This window comes from Peromyscus leucopus, chromosome 16_21 (genome assembly GCF_004664715.2).
Source record: "Peromyscus leucopus breed LL Stock chromosome 16_21, UCI_PerLeu_2.1, whole genome shotgun sequence".
Taxonomy (NCBI): domain Eukaryota; kingdom Metazoa; phylum Chordata; class Mammalia; order Rodentia; family Cricetidae; genus Peromyscus; species Peromyscus leucopus.
In genome coordinates, this window is record NC_051084.1 from 48,654,753 (window position 1) to 48,667,183 (window position 12,431).

Consider the following 12,431-nt stretch of genomic DNA (forward strand, 5'->3'; position numbering starts at 1 on the left):
AAGCCTCTTAACTGTGGGCTCCTGTAAAAATCAAAAACAAGTTAAATGCTTGACAAGGGACAGGGCTTCATGTCCACACCTCCTCCTCCATGCTGGGATTGTGTCTGACTTGAGCTTCTGTGGGACTCATGCATGCTGTCAGTCTCAGTGAATATATATATATATATATATATATATATATATATATATATATATATATTCCTTTTAGATTCACATATATACAGTCTATATATATACACATATATACAGTCTGTCCTAAAAATGCTGTTTCCTAGAGGTCATCTCCCCATATCTGGCTCTTACAATCTTTCTGCCATCTCTTCCACATGGATCCCTGAGCCTTCAAGGGAGGACTGTGATATAGACATCCATTCAGGATTGAGCATTATTCTCTGTACATTGTCTAGTGGTGGATCTCTGTGTTGATTAGCATTAGCTACAAGAAGAAGCTGTTCTGGTGAAGGTCGAGGTGTACACTAATCTATGAGTATAGCAGTAGGTCATTATGAGTTGTTTTATTATAGTTTTATGGCTATGGTCCTTCAGTAGAATAATAGTAGCAGGTTTCCCCTTAGGGCTTATGACCCTATCTAGTCTCAGGTTCTTGACCTTATTTACAGTGTCAGATCTATGAGTATATCAGTAGGTCATTATGAGTTGTTTTATTATAGTTTTATGGCTGCAGTCATTTAGCAGAATAATAGTAGCAGGTTCTGCCTTAGGGCTTATGATCTATCTAGTCTCAGATTCTTGACACTATTGACAGTGTCAGATATAGGTTCCATCTCATGGAGTGGCTCGTAAACCCAATTTAAGAAAAGAGGTTGGTTACTTCCGTGACATTTTGGCCACATTTGCACCAGAGGAGAGTATTTCTTGCTAGGCGGGTCATTATTGTTGTTTGAGGGTTCCTAGCGGGGTGAGATTGATAGCTTTTCTCCTCCAGTAGCATGTGCAGCACCTTCTAGCCTGTGAGCACTAGCCAGTAGCAGTGAAGCTTCCAGGTGAGTGCCAGCTCGATGTCTCCATGTTCTATGACATAAGAATGGAGCGTCTTCAGCAGTAGGGCCTTACCATCGAGTTGTGGATGGTAACCAATGGCATTGCCAATAGCCTGTAATGTTTGGGGATGTTTTTATGGGATCCCACTGACGAACAACTCAAAAGATGTAACCTGTTCCTGGTACTGGGGGTCTTATTTGTTATCATATAATATCTAGCTGGGGTATCCCCCTCGATAACATGTTAACTCCATTTAAATGCCTCCTTTTTACATATGCACATATCTTAGGGAGATGCTGTGAACCCCCTAAGGATGGTATGATTACTGTTAATGAGAAGGAGGCAGGTGCCAGGATGTTTCCCCTAGTCCCTCTGTCTTCCTTTCAATACCCACACAGCATGTTTCAGTTGGCTGGTTTTTGCAAAACCCAGAACAGTGTTCAGGACGCACCGTCCCTCTCCCATGGGCTCAGAGGTCAGTGGAGAGACTGACAGTGAACACTGGGTGACAGGGAGCCTCAGCAGTGAGGCATACAGAGAAGGGTCCCGGCTGTTCAGAGTGGCTCTTACCTGGGAGGGACCACTTGTTTGGGGGTCTCATTCAATCCTTTTCAGTGCATATTCAGAAACCTTCAGAAGGGGATTCTGGGTTGAACATGCTGGGCTCCTGAATTGAGGTTTGCCTCCATTGGAGACCTTGAAAAGAGGTTCAACAAGCAAGGAGGGCTCGCTGTTGAACATGTTTATTGCACAGCACAAGGATCCATCACATTTCAGAGATTCTGTTATTTATAACATACAACATTCAACAACAACAACGCCCACTGCCCAGCTTTCCTGCTGGGATGCTGTGGTGCCATGTGCAATCAAGGGTGACTCCTCGGGGCCCCAGGAGAGTCTGTCATTGCACGTAGGAGCCTCAGCCTTCGCCAGCCACGCCATGAAGGAAGAGACAGAGCAGCAGAAGACTCAGAGCACTGCTTGCACTTGACCCTCTGGTCCCTGAAGAGAGGAAGCCTCTCAGGTCTGAAAAAGAACACAGAGAATCCATAAAGCGCAGAGCTGCAGGCTTGGCTAAAGGAGCATAGGGGTGCCCGCACCCATTCTCACTGAAGTCCTCCTCTGCCGGCCTCTGAGCCTGGCCCACCGTGTGTGTGTGTGTGTGTGTGTGTGTGTGTGTGTGTGTGTGTGTGTGTACCCATTCTCACTAAAGTCCTCCTCTGCCAGGCTCTGAGCCTGGCCCACCGTGTGTATGTGTGTGTGTATGGACTGGAGAGATGGCTCAGAGGTTAAGAGCACTGACTGTTCTTCCAGAGGTCCTGAGTTCAATTCCCAGCAACCACATGGTGGCTCACAACCATCTGTAATGAGATCTGGTGCCCTCTTCTGACCTTCAGGGACACATGCAGGCAGAATACTGTATACATAATAAATCTTTTATATATATATATATATATATATATATATATATATATATATATATATAGTCACAATATTCAACCCTTGGTTAGCCTGGAACTCACTATTTAGAGCAGGCTGGCTTCTGGCTCAAAGAACTTCCTGCCTCGGCCTCCTGAATGCTGGGACACAAGGTGTGTACCACCAAGTCCAGCCATCTTCATTCTTCTGGACTGAATGACAGAGCTCTTGCCTAGCATGTGTTCAAAACAAACAGGTGAAAGACTTGTTTTTCCTGCATTTTTGCGGAACACTGAAAGCTGAAGGGAAATGCCACCGTCGTTTTCACAAGCGAACAACCAGTCCTTTCTGTAGCCTAACTCATTTAGCTCATGAGCGGGAGAGGGAAGCCTGTGAGAGTATCGTACATGATTCAACCAGGGCAAATAGAACTGATGTAAAGCAGTTTGCAGCCACCTGTGACACAGATGGCCCAAACTCTCTGTCCGGATTAGTTCTTTGTGTCTTTGTCTATGTGCGGGCATGTGTTCACGTGCATATACAAGGTATCTGCCTGCTTGTGGAGGCCAGAAGTCAACCTTGGTTGTTCTTCAGGCACCTTCCAGATTTTTGTTTTCTTGAGACAATGTCTCTCACTTGGACCTGGGGCTCGAAGATTAGGGTAAGCTGGTTAGCCAGAGAACCCCAAGGATTGCTTTATCAAAAAAAAAAAAAAATCCTAAAAACAAACAAAAATCCACACAAATGAACAAAAAGTGTTGATATTGGGGGGTGGGGTGGTACACATCTTTAATCCTAGCTCTTAGGATGCAGAGGCAGGTGGGTTCCAGGACAACCAGAGAGATACAGTGATACCCTGCATGTCTCAAATAAGAAGGAAGATGGAGAGGGAGGGCCAGGAAAGGAGGAGGAGCAGGAGGAGGAGGAAGAGGATAGCAATTGATGAAGATTCCTGACGTAGATCTTGGCCATACACAGGTAAATGCACATGGCTTCAGGTAAAGACAGGGTCACCTTCTCTGAGAGAATGAAGGCCACAGGGGAAGATTCAGGCCCCTTAGGCAGTTGGATCTCCACACACAAACTACAAGTTCAAATACACAGGTTTGGCAGGCTCCATGAAATAAACAACCTGGGGTCCCAAACTGGACCTGTGACCACTGTGGTGTGCTTCCGAAGGAGATTCCTTGATATTAGAAAGAAAAAATTAGAACACCACTGTACATTTAGATAAAAACTTTAAGTGTTTTATTAATATTTTATGCTTATTGAAAATCTACATTTCTTATTCTGTGAACCCCCACCATTCTATGTGACACCATGGGAGAAAAAAATTCCCGTTACTAGTGGATGATTTATTACTGGCACCTGAGATCTTATTATACATTTATCAAACGGTCTTCTAGATTTTTTGGACATGCCTTGACCATTACTTTTAGCATATATGAAAAAGAAAGAAAAGAAACCAAGTTTGACCACTGGTTACCTGTCAATGTGCCTTTATTGCTGAACAGACAACAGGATCGAGATTTTGTTTTTGTTTTTAATTCTTGGAGGTTTTAGAGACTTCTGTGATGAGGAAAACATGCCTCACTGTGAGAACCAGACTCTGATGGAAGCCCCTTGGAGTCAGTTATACTTATCCATTTATTTGTTGGCTTGTTTGGTTTTGTTTTGTTTTTATTGTTGCCAGACGCACTGTTTAAAGGAAAAGCCGAGGGCTAGAAAGTGCTCCATGGTTAGGGGTGCTCCCTGCTCCAGCAGAGGACCAGAGTTCAGTTCCCAGCACCCACGTCTGGTAGCTGACAACAGCCTGTAGCTCTAGTTCCTCAAGCCCTCTTCCAGCCTTCATGGACACCTGCACACATACATGGCATGCGCACACAGACACATATGTACACATAAATAATAAATGAATGTAAACAGAAAACTGAAATTGTAGCAGCTTGGTCTGGGTCCATCTCATGTTCAGATTACCATACCAGCAGTCCCCCACACACACCCGCCAATACACACATACCCATGTTTGATGCTAGAGATTAAATCCAGGGTCTAAAACATTCTAAATACATATGCTATCACTGTGCTACACAATAGCCAGTTGATTACTTCTCCTTGTGTCTCTGGAGATGGAACTCAGGGCCCGGCATATGCCAGTCAAGGGCTCTGATGAGGAGTCCCACCTCCAGCCCTTCATTAGTGTGGGTGCTCATGAGCATCTATTCTTTCTTGATGGCTGCTCTAACCGGTAGGGCTTCACTAGCTCCAACCTGAGCTAGATGGAAGCTTTTTATTCTTTCGCTTAGAGGACCCAGTCAGAGCAAGGAAGCTCCTAGAGATCTTTAGCCTGAGGGCTGCTGGGGGAAAGACATAACTTTGTAGGATGGTATCTATTTGTGATCCTTCCCATCCATAGATAGCATATCAAAGTATTATAATTATCTCAAAAGTGGTTTTTCATGTTGACTTCAAAACCATCATGACACCTCATGAAGAGATCTTAGAAAAAAAAATGTTTCTTATGTTTCTTTGGGGTTGAATTTCAAACACGGCCACTTTTCAACACTCTAAAGAATGCTATCATACATGATGACATTCTTTTCATATTGACAACTGTTCTTACAGGAAAAGGCACGTGCGTGTGACTCAATGGTCTATTAGCCACCAGGGGGAGTTTTCATCCCTAAATTTATTTTCCTCAAACAGAGAGGCCATGGATTATGATACCTACTTCATAAACTGGTGGAATCCAGTGAGATACGTGGCCGGAGCACACTGACTAAGAATACAGTCAGCACAACCACAGGAGTGGCCCTCCTTAAACCCCATGACCACCGGTCAGCTAGAGAGCTTGAACAAGGTATTCTCTGTTTCTGTCATCGACCATTTGCATTGGGCCCTGAAGCAGGATCAGTGGGTCAAAGGCAGTCACCCTGGAGGAGGATCTTGCTACTTTGTCCAACTTTTGATGAATGGAAGCATTTTCAGAAGCCCTTGTAGCTGACCTTGGCAAGATAGACAGGAGTCTCAGCCCTGAGTGTTTCCAAGGATGTGAAATAGTAATTGAATATCCTGACACTCAGATGCTGACCTTGCATGGGAGATTACTAAAGACCCCAGAGAGTCCCTTCCCCCTATTCCCAGGCAAGAACTGCTGGTAAGAATTGACCTCACCTGTGAGACCACCAGATTACCTTGTAAATTTACCCTGATTCCCAAAATTTGTGTCCTCCAACCTCTGGGACTCAGGAGTAGCAGCTGGTGAATCAAGAGATGCAAACCCAAAAATTGAGATTGTTTGGGAGAGAAAGGGCTTTGGGGATGCTCAGTGAGCAGAGGGAAGGCATTGAGTAAGTGGTTGGCTGAGCCTGGAGACACCCCTGGTGCTCCACAGGAAGGGGCAAGGGGACTCAGGAGCTAAGCAATCCCTGACTGTCCTCCTCTACCAATGGCCTAACCCAATGCCATGGCCAGAGGGTGGGGCCAGGCAGTGCAGGTGAGGACCTTCCTCTGCTCTGGCACTGCCCTTCCTGGATTGCCTGAGGGAGGAGAAAGGGACCAACGGGTCAGTGCCACATCCACTAGAGGAGGTCAGGACTGCCCGGAGAAGGGCAGAAAAATGGCTCAGGGGTTTCATTTCATGCAGTGTTCCTTGGACACAGTGGACATCCAAACCACCCAGGAGTGACAGAGGTGGAGGAGGGGGGGCACGGGGCTGAAGAGTGAACCTTTGCTGACTTGTCTGCCATGGGGAATACAAGCCAGCTCCTGTTAAAAGAAGGAAGGCTGTGTGGTACAGGACATGAGGTGGCAGTGTGCCACCCCCTCCCTTCCTGCTCAGTGAAGTCCCCATTGTGACCTGCGGAGCTAGCTGGGCTCCCAGGTTAACTCTGCTCTGCATCGTGCGGCTCCTGGAACCCCAACACTCTGAGATACTGCTCGCAAATCACCGTAGACCCAGCAATCCCCACAAGGAAAGTGGAAATGACGATAAATTTCACTGCAGATTCACAATGATTAGAACTCTGTTGAGCGACACGGATCTAATTTGCTCTCATTTCTGACTCCTGGAACAAGCAGGTGACCTATGGACTGGTGTGCCATCCACTACCAACAAAGACACAAAAGTACAGGTGTGTGAGGTCGACTGTGTGTGTGTGTGTGTGTGTGTGTGTGTGTGTTGGGGTGTGCTCTTACCACAGTGGCCGAACGCTTGCCGTGGGAGGCAGTACAGGGCTGAGAAGATGCACCTGCAGAGGCGGCAGCTGTGGAGGGTCCAAGCTCCATGCTCCAGGGCGCCACAATCTCTGCAGAGGCCGGGACAGGTCAACGTGGTGTCAGTGTACCCCTCTCCCCCAGGCCGGTCCCCGCCCAGCCCACTTATGCTCCACCCACCTGCGCCTCTGGTCGTGCTCGCAGTAGCGGCCGGTGAAGTGCGCCGGGCACACGCAGAAGCTGCCCAGAACGCAGGTGCCTCCGTTGTGGCAGCAGCGGGATCCAGGGACCACACCTGCAGGATGACCTGGGTCAGCAGCCGTAGTGGCCTCTGGAGCTCCCCTAGTCCCCTCCCGCAGAGGGCAGGGCGCCACAGCCTGGGAGGGGACCGTGCCTGCTGAGTGTGTTTGCTCGGTAAACCTCACTCTTTAGCTGAAGGCTGAAAAACAAGCTCGCAGGAATGTGGGCGGGGTCCGGGACAGCCCTTGACACCCACACTCCAAGTTGCTGCTTTTCACTCTCCCTTCCACAGCTAAAGTTGGCCTGTGACTTTGTGGACAGTGATTAACCACAGGCCTCCCAGGCAGGACCACCCATGGGTGTGATGACGCTAGCGCCACCTGGAGCCCCTGGGCATGCTGGAGTGGCCCGAACGCTAGGGAGGAGCCTGTTGCCTTAGCGACAGAGGAAAGCCGCTCGTTTTGCCAATGAAACCGTGAAACTTCAGAGTAAACGCATCACTAAAGCTTCCTTTTTATCGCTCTTAAAACTTGAAGGTGAAAAGATGCTCCCTGCGGTGTCCCCCTTCCCCCCATGGTTTATCCCATTTGCTATTCTCGGGACTCAGGACCCACTGCACAGGATGGCACAGAATTAAGACTTACTCTCTCCCAAAGTCCTGGAGTCCGGAGGGGACTCCCGTGGGCGCCACCCCTCCTGGCCGCCGCCGTTCTCTCTGCTGGAATTACTCAGAGTGCCGTCCCGTGTCGCCCATGGAAGCTTTGGAGACAGGGTAGGGCTGACTTCTCTGGCGCTGTCTGGTTCTCTCTGATAGGCTTTGAAGAACAACAAAGTAAGAGACTAATAAAGAGGAGGACACGGGGATTTTGTGACTTAGGACTGAAACTCAGAAGAAGAAGAAGAAGAAAAAAAAAAGTTACTTACTGTTCCCCTGATCGATGAGCAGTAACACTACAGTCGTCAAGAACAGAGGCCTGGGATATTTAAAGGAAATTGTTGAAGTTTCAAGCAAGCATACAGTCGGTATAAGCACAATTCACACATCAGTCAGGCTATAAACTATATAGAACACTTATAACTTAACAAAAAACCACAAGCGTTGTAATCACTGTAGCACTTGTAGATTTTGAAGATACAATTAGTCAGAAAGGTTTTGAGATGAAAAATGCCTGAGAATGTTAACCCCCTAGCCTGCTTTCTAGTACCTGGGTAAATTCTGTCCTTACCTGGCTTGGTGCCTTTTGCAACCAACACCTAGGGTTGGTGAGTCCCCTCTCATCTGTGCTTGGGAATCAATAGCCACAGGAGTTGAAACTCAACGTCCTAGCCCTGGAGGAGTCCTTCCTCCAGGCCTTAGAGTCGCTATAGCAGGTCACAGGATGCACAAGCTTGCCAGACAGGGATGTCCCTGCCCTCTGCCTAGACCAGAAGACGGCAGGGCTGGAGGAAGATCTGTGAGGCCAGATGCTGAAGCCCTCAGTCCAGGGCTGCTATGCTATCCAGGCTTGAAGGGCTGTCCCTTAGAGAGTCCTGCTGCAGAGGGGGTGGGGTCGGGGTGAGGGGGGGGGGGGGGGGGGGGCCAGCCTACCTGCCTCCCCAGTGCCATTTACAGCTATGACAACAGCAGGGTGGCCAGCCCCTGGTGGAAACCATGGGGGACCCAGACAACAGGCCTCCTTAACCTCACTAGAAAACAAACAAGAAAGTGAAAAGGTTGAAATCCCAACACGAACCCAAGAGCTTTCCAGGAGATAGGACACGGAGACTATTGGACGGTCCCTGTACTGGGAGATTTGGAAGAGCTCAGCTGGAGAGGAGAGCTGGTCAGTGGGACACAGCAGCTGAGGAGTGCTCCCATGTGTCCTGTAAACTGAACAGGAAGGCAAAGGGGGCTCTGCAGGCTCTGCCTCCTGGGGGGCTTATTTGCTTGCACACAGGGAGCCTCCTCTGCCCTCTGCTGTACACAGCACTCTCTGGGGGAGACAGTGTTCTTCCCTGATGTCACAGGTGAGGAAGCTGAACCTTGAGTGGTTAAGCGCTTGGACAAGTAGATCATTGAGAAAAAGAACCTGCAGACGTTATGATGAGCCCACATCATCTGTGGCTGTGCATGTCTGTGCATGGTCCCTTTACCTGAGCAGAGATGCTGCAGGCTGCAGCCTGAATCACCAGAGTGGATGACCTGAGACTGCTGCTCCTCAGGTTTTCTATCTGCTAAGATAGGACCTGAGCCCTATCCTTATCATAAAAGAGGACACTTTGCAATAGACGTGGTAAATTCTTCTGTGACTTTAAGGTGGAAACTCATTCTTAAAAATGTTGTTTCCTCCACAGTTGCAATAGCGCTCGACACTGACTTCACTCATTTTTTCCTTTCAATGTGAGCTTCATCAAAGAGGCTGTTAACCCAGGAAGGAATTGGTGAGCCTCCTCAGCCTGTGACCTCCCAGTGCAGGGCTCTGTGAGCTTCCAGGAGCAGACAGAGACTGGCAAACACAGTGAGCAAAACCCACAGAGAGCATGGGACTTCAGGGAGACACAAAAATTCACTTTTAAATGCGATGTTTATTACTGGTAAAGAACACAGTTCAAATGCATGTACAAAACATGGACATTTTATTGTTTCACACCAATACAAACTTCTACATAATCCATACACTAAGGAAGTGAGGGTATTTCTTTGCAAGAAATGTAAAGAAAATTTAAAAATGGTTCCTTGTGCTGAGTTCTGAATCCCAGCACTCAAGAGCAATAGGCAGGCAGATCTCTGAGTTTAAAGCTAGCCTGGTCTACAGAGTGAGTTCCAGGACAGCCAGGGCTGCACAAAGAATCCCCATCTCAAAAAACAAACAAACAAACAAACAAATAAAATTGTTCATTGTACAGAGTGCCATGGGGACTTCCTGATAATACTCAAGGTTTAAGGAGCCATCTCAAATCCAGTCTCTCCTCCATACGAATTCTTTTACTAAAAGTTTTATAAATACATTTCAATGCATACATGAGAGCTGGGGAACTGATCCAGTAAATTCAGACTCACTATGGAAGTGTGAGCCTGGCCAATCCTATTGCCTCCTGGGCTCAGTTTTCATGGAGTTACAAACAGCAGTTCCCAGACACTGTGGCACCCACAGGTCTGTCCTCCTGTTGTTTACCTGTGGCTGCTTGCTTGCTAGGCAGGAACTGTACCACCTGAGCCAATGTCCAGCTGCTCAGAGGAGGTGTGGAAGATCCACACTTTATTGATGGAAACCACATGAAGGAAGGAAATGCCTCACCTGGCAGACAGGAGTGAGAGACAAGGAGCAGCATGGGAGGCCCCACCTCCTGTGTGTGCTTGGGGTCCAGGGCCTGAGCAGCATCAGAGGGGAGGCCCTGGGTGACAGAACTGCTGATAAACTTTCTCACTCTCCTGTCACTTGCTCTGCAGCAGGCCTTTGTGGTCCAGGCTCAGCCATTTACTCCCCTTCAAAGGAGTTTGGCATGTCACCTCAGACAGAGCTGCTGAATGTCTGCCACCAAGGAGAGCCAGCAGGCAGAATGGCCTGGCAATGGCTGACTGGGAGAAGGGACTTGTCTCTTGCTATCAGTTGTAAAGAGATAAGGCTGGAGCCACCAATCCCGCCTCCTGGGGGGCATTCTAACTCACACAGTGTGTGGGAACTGGGACCTCCCTGGCCCAGGACAGGATGGCTTGCTGTCCCCAGCCCTCTTCTCAGCCCTATCTCTGAGGAAATGACCTGATACAGAGGAGGTGTGAAGGATTCTCTGAGCTTGGGGTCAGAGGGCACGAAAAAAACTTGGAATAAATATAACCAAGGAACTGAAAGACTTATACAATGGAAACTTCAAAGACATTGAAAACAAGAAATTGAAAAAAACACCATAAGATGGAACGATATCCCACGCTCATGGATTGGTAGGATTAATGCTATAAAAATGGCCATCCTACCAAAAGCTGTCTACAGATTCAACACAATCTCTCTCAAACTCCCAATGCAATTCCTCACAGAATTGAAAAAAACAATTCATATAGAAATGCAGAAGACCCTGGATAGTTGAAACAATCCTGAACAATCAAAACACAATAGAGTAATCACTATCTCTGATGTCAAAATATAACTACAAGGCTATAGTAAAACAAAACAAAACAAAACAAAAAAAAACAAAAAAAAACCATGGTACTGGCATAAAAACAGACACACTGACCAGTGAAATAGAATTGAGGACCCAGATACAAGCCCACATCCCTATAGGAACCTCATTTTTTTTTTACAAAGAGATTAATAATAATAATAACCGCATTGGAGAAAACACTGCTTCTTTAGCTTCTTTAACAAGCCATGATGGATGACTGACTATCCAGATGTGGAGAGCTACATGTAAAAGAATGGAATTTGATCCTCAACTCTCACCTTGCCAAAACTGAACCCCAGATGGATCAAGGACCTCTGCATAAGACCTGATACCCTGAATCTGATAGAGGATAAGTAGGAAGTAAGTTTCAACTCATGGACCCAAGGAAGGACTTTTTGAAGAGAGCTCTGGTAGCACAGGCATTAAGACCAACAACAGGCTAATGAGACCTCATGAAACTAAAAAGCTTCTTATAGCAAAGAGCACCATTGTTCAAGTGAAGAGGCAGTCCCAGCCTCCAGAATGGAGGAAAGTCTTTACGTGCTATACAGCTGACAAAGCGTTTGTGTCTAGACTATGCAAAGAACTCAGGAAAATAAACATCCAGAAAACATACCACCCAGTTAAAAATTGGAGTGTGGAACTAAACAGGAAGTTCTTAAGACGAAACAAAAATGGCTAAGCAATCTTTAAAAAAAAAAAAAGTTCACTACCCTTAGCCATCATTCAAATTCAAATTCAAACTACTTGGAGATTTCAGCCTCTCACAATCAGAGTGGCTAAAATCAATAAATCAAATGACAAAAAATGCTGGCGTGGATGTGGGGAAAAGAGAACCTGACTCGCTGTTGTCAGAAGAGTGAATTGGGAAAACCACTACAGAAATCAGCGTGGCAGTTCCTCAGAAAGCTGGGATTGGATCTATCATGTGATGCAACTATATCAGTCCTGGGCATGTTCTCAAAGGACTTTAAATCCTACTACAGAAATACTTGGTCATCCATATCCATGTTCTGCTCCAGTCACAACATACAAGAAATAAAAACGGCTTAGATACTCATCATTGGATGACCGGGTTATGAAAAAAATGTGCTTCATTCACACAAGGAAATGTTATTCCACTGCGAATAAAAATGAAATCATGAAATTCACGGGTACACAGAAGGAAATCAAAATAATCATTTGGAGTGAGGTAAAACTCAGAACCCAGAAAGGCAAATGCCGCATGTTCTCTCGCATATGTGGATCTAAATTTAAATAGTTAGATGTTGTATGTTTAAAATTAAAGTACTCAGAGAAGGCAGGTTTCAAGGGGAAATCAAATGTAGGAGGTAGAAAGAGGTCAGAGAAATGATAGGACAGGGAGGAGTGGAGGAGTCAGGGAGGGGAGGGAATGTGGGAACAAATACCACTAAAAA

General features: G+C 46.7%; 1 protein-coding gene across 1 annotated transcript; it reads right to left on the reverse strand.

The window, feature by feature from the left end:
* Nucleotides 1-1,729: 1,729 nt before the first annotated feature.
* LOC114690554 (cryptic protein-like) lies at nt 1,730-8,230 on the reverse strand. The gene is made up of 6 exons (XM_028865404.2): nt 8,103-8,230; nt 7,801-7,850; nt 7,521-7,691; nt 6,817-6,931; nt 6,619-6,728; nt 1,730-2,028 (listed from the first exon to the last, which is right to left on the reverse strand). Exons 1-6 carry the CDS (start codon nt 8,153-8,155, stop codon nt 1,922-1,924), a joined length of 606 nt encoding a protein of 201 aa, XP_028721237.1. The 5' UTR covers nt 8,156-8,230; the 3' UTR covers nt 1,730-1,921.
* Nucleotides 8,231-12,431: the final 4,201 nt, after the last annotated feature.

Coding starts and splice junctions, on each gene's coding strand:
- LOC114690554 (XM_028865404.2), bottom strand. CDS start 8,155: ATGAGAGGGGACTCACCAACCCTAGGTGTTGGTTGCAAAAGGCACCAA. Junction 6,932..7,520: donor CTCCAGGACTTTGGGAGAGA/GTAAGTCTTAAT, acceptor GTCATCCTGCAG/GTGTGGTCCCTGGATCCCGC. Junction 6,729..6,816: donor GAGCACGACCAGAGGCGCAG/GTGGGTGGAGCA, acceptor CGGCCTCTGCAG/AGATTGTGGCGCCCTGGAGC.